This window comes from Guillardia theta, assembly GCF_000315625.1.
Source record: "Guillardia theta CCMP2712 unplaced genomic scaffold GUITHscaffold_102, whole genome shotgun sequence".
Lineage (NCBI taxonomy): Eukaryota > Cryptophyceae > Pyrenomonadales > Geminigeraceae > Guillardia > Guillardia theta.
Window position 1 is genome coordinate 74,453 of NW_005434572.1, and position 3,187 is coordinate 77,639.

Sequence of the window (3,187 nt, forward strand, 5' to 3'; positions counted from 1 at the left end):
TCCCTCCCTCCCTCCCTCCCTCCCCTCCCTCGCTCTGTCTCTGTCTCTGTCTCTGTCTCTGTCGTCGTCTCCGTCGCCCTCTCCCTCCCTCCTTCCCTCTCCCTCCCTCCCTCCCTCCCTCTTCCGCAACAGAGGTATCTTGTTCTCGGAGCAGACGGGTCGGAAGCCGGAGACCCTCCGAAATAAGTGGTAGGGGTACATAATGGTGGGGTGTAGGACACCTTTGGGATAAAAAGGAGGGGTACATGCAGTATATATGGTAGTAAATGATCTCTATTTAAGGTGGAATGTGAGGGTAGGGTTAATTATGGGGGTGGTAGTGGTATGAACGCGGGGGTGGTCCATATGCAAGGGATCACTGAAATCTCCATTGTAAGTACAAAAAATGCTTTAGATTAGTTTAGCAGCACACGTAGCAGGAGGAGGAGGAGGAGCAGCAGCAGCAGCAGCAGGTCTCTCCCTACTGCTTCTCCTGCTCTTTATCCTTATCTCGTTGATCCACCTCATGCGAACAGGCTGACGTGAGTGCATTGATTCTACCATGTGGAAGTTGAACGATGCCGAGAGGAGCAGAGAAACGGCAGAAGGACACAGCGGTGCTGGAGGAGTCGGCACATTCAAATCGACCAAGCAGGAGTGGATTGATCGCGATCGCATATGACAAAAGAGGGAAGGCTAAGAACGGATTGGGTGAGTTTACAGATTTAGAAGAGTTCAGACTGGTTGTCTTGGTTGGCTGACCGCTTGATGCTGATAGCCAATGGTCGGAGGAACCTGAGCTTGAAGAGCTTCACGTAGCCGTCCAACGATGTCTGGATGTTGTTCTTGTCCTGCGACGTTGAGCGATCCATTTCCCGAAGGAGCTCATCCAAGACCGGAACCTCGACGGGGTCGAACTCGTCCACATTCTGAGGGTCCAGGGGGACGCAAACCTTTTGAGTCTTGGGGTGAACGCAGAAGGGCGACTTGAGCAAGTGATTCATCATCTTGCTGACGTTGATATCCAGACGAGGGTATGTGAAGCGAAACACCAAGAACCGGATCGTCTCCTCCACCTGGCTGGCCTTCTTTCCTCCAGGTCCTGGATACAAGTTCAACCCAACAACAGGCACGAGTGATTTTACCTTTCTTCGCCGTTTTCCTCAATTCGTTTTGCAAATCTTCCCACCGCTCTGCAGCATTTCGCTTCTTCCTACTCCACTGTTTGCATCCCACTTAGTGTCTGGCTTTCTTAACGAAGAAATGAAGCAACTTACCCTGTCAAGCAGGATATCTTTCACTTCAGAATCTCCGATCAAATCCAGGGTCGCGTCTGCCTTTTCGTCGTCTAACCAGCCCTGTTCCTCGAGCAGTCTGGTAAACGAGGGCAGCAACACATTTTCATATGCTCTTTGGAGCATGGGATGCATGTTGAATCCGACTGCCGTGAGTTTGGTCTTCTCCTTCTCGCCTCCCTGAACCATCATCAGCACCTTACTAGAATTCTACAACCACCTTCACCTTGAAGATGTTGAGATACTCTGCAACTGCTGTTCTCCCTTGATCTGACAAATTTCGCGCTCGTTCATCACAAACCCAACAATGGATACCACGACGACCACTAAAAACCCACAGCAAGTGTTTGAAGCCGAAATCGTTTCTCAGCGCCGTGTCCAGGACCTTGACTGCAACCGCCATAAAACGCCAGCTGTCCCTGAATTCTGGAATGGAGGGATCGATGCAATTCGTCTTGATGGTGCCATCGTCTTGATAGTCTGTCAAATCGATATCGAGAACAAACTCCCTCGACATCTGTCAAGAAGTTGAGGAGGTGCAAATCAAACAAAAAAAGAAAGAAAGATGTGTCGAACCTCTTTGAAGGCATCCTTGCTAACATACGCTTTCTGGTTGGGCTCTTTTGTATACACAGCACCCATATCAATCTTGTGCGGGAGCTTCTTCATCATATCTGCACCGAGATTGTCACAGCAGGCCCAACATCAGCTTGAGATCTGTTTACCCGCCTTCCATTCTTGTGCGCTAGAATAACTCAAATATCTGATGAACCGAGTCAGTGTTTAGTGCAGGAGCTGATGGCACAAAGACACTGACCTTATGTAGACATCATTGGCTAGGGTGAAGGAGAACTCCCTCCTCGCGAAGACCTCGCTCTTGCTATCATTGGATTGCTCCGCAGGAGAATAAGATAGCCATTGGAACATGGCATCGTAAGGGAACAGCTTTCCTTCAAGGTCAAACCATAGTCAGGGCGGCATTGCGAATCTGATTCGGCATCTACCATAGTAAATCCTCAGCTTGTCATCAAAAGGCAGGTTCTCGTAAGCCAGGGCGTCGGATGCCATCTGCCCTGCTGAAGAGCGTGAGAAACGCGTGCGGGAGTTCGTTTCAAACTCGCAAGTTTCTTTTCGATCACATTGTTGGATTGGATTTCAACGGATGATTGCTATCGATAGCGAGGACAGCATAAATCACAACAGTTCGCTTCCTTTCAAGCACTATCACAGCTGATTATGAATCTCTCCGCTCTTGCTCTGCAAACTCTGAGATACCTACTTCTTCCTATCAGTCATTGACGGCCACATCTCTTCCTTCTTCCCCTCGTCCTCCCCCCCCCTCCCCACCCCCCCCTCTCCTCCTCCTCCTCCTCCTCCTCCTCCTCCTCCTCCTCCTCCTCCTCCTCCTCCTCCTCCTCCTCCTCCTCCTCCATCCTCCTCCCCCCCCCTCCTCTTAACGTCGCTGAGGACGTGCAGGGCGTGGGCGAGGCATCTCATGAGGATCAGAGGTCTACAGGTGAGCGTGAGATGCGAGGAGGGAGGTCAATGACGTCATCGTCGTGGCGCAGGCGAGGACAGGAGGTCTTGAACTTGTCCTCCTCCTCTGCGACTGACGGGGCTGAAGGCATCACGGAGTTCGTTCCTCTTCCATTCGTCCACCTCCAGGCCCCGATGTTCCTCAAGGTAGCAGGAGAGGCGAGGGAGGCAGCAGAGCAGAGCAGAGCAGAGCAGAGCAGAGCAGAGCAGAGCAGAGCATGGGAGGGTAGAGCACCCGATACAAGACGAGAAAAAGATGAGGAGAAGGAGGAGGAGGAGGAGGAGGAGAATCTGAGAGAGAGAGAGAGAGAGAGAGAGAGCTGAAGGAAAGAGAGAAGGAAGGGAGAGGAGACGTGGATCGGGGAGTGGTTGTGTAG

General features: G+C 51.6%; 2 protein-coding genes across 2 annotated transcripts in view; both read right to left on the bottom strand.

The window, feature by feature from the left end:
* Positions 1 to 704: 704 nt before the first annotated feature.
* POLA4 (DNA primase small subunit) lies at positions 705 to 2,342 on the bottom strand (the record flags this gene model as incomplete). The annotated part of the gene is made up of 8 exons (XM_005823803.1): positions 705 to 1,072; positions 1,113 to 1,200; positions 1,257 to 1,454; positions 1,501 to 1,791; positions 1,851 to 1,948; positions 2,000 to 2,037; positions 2,092 to 2,224; positions 2,279 to 2,342. The coding sequence occupies 8 exons, from the start codon at positions 2,340 to 2,342 to the stop codon at positions 705 to 707; spliced, it is 1,278 nt and encodes a 425-aa protein (XP_005823860.1).
* Positions 2,343 to 2,549: 207 nt separating this feature from the next.
* The window catches only part of GUITHDRAFT_89840 (hypothetical protein), a gene marked incomplete at its 3' end in the record, with an annotated part of 7,466 nt that continues 6,828 nt past the window's right edge, over positions 2,550 to 3,187 (bottom strand). Inside the window, exon 4 of the mRNA XM_005823804.1 lies at positions 2,550 to 2,650. Within this exon, the coding sequence (XP_005823861.1) occupies positions 2,550 to 2,650 (101 nt within the window). The remainder of the gene's footprint in view (positions 2,651 to 3,187) is intronic.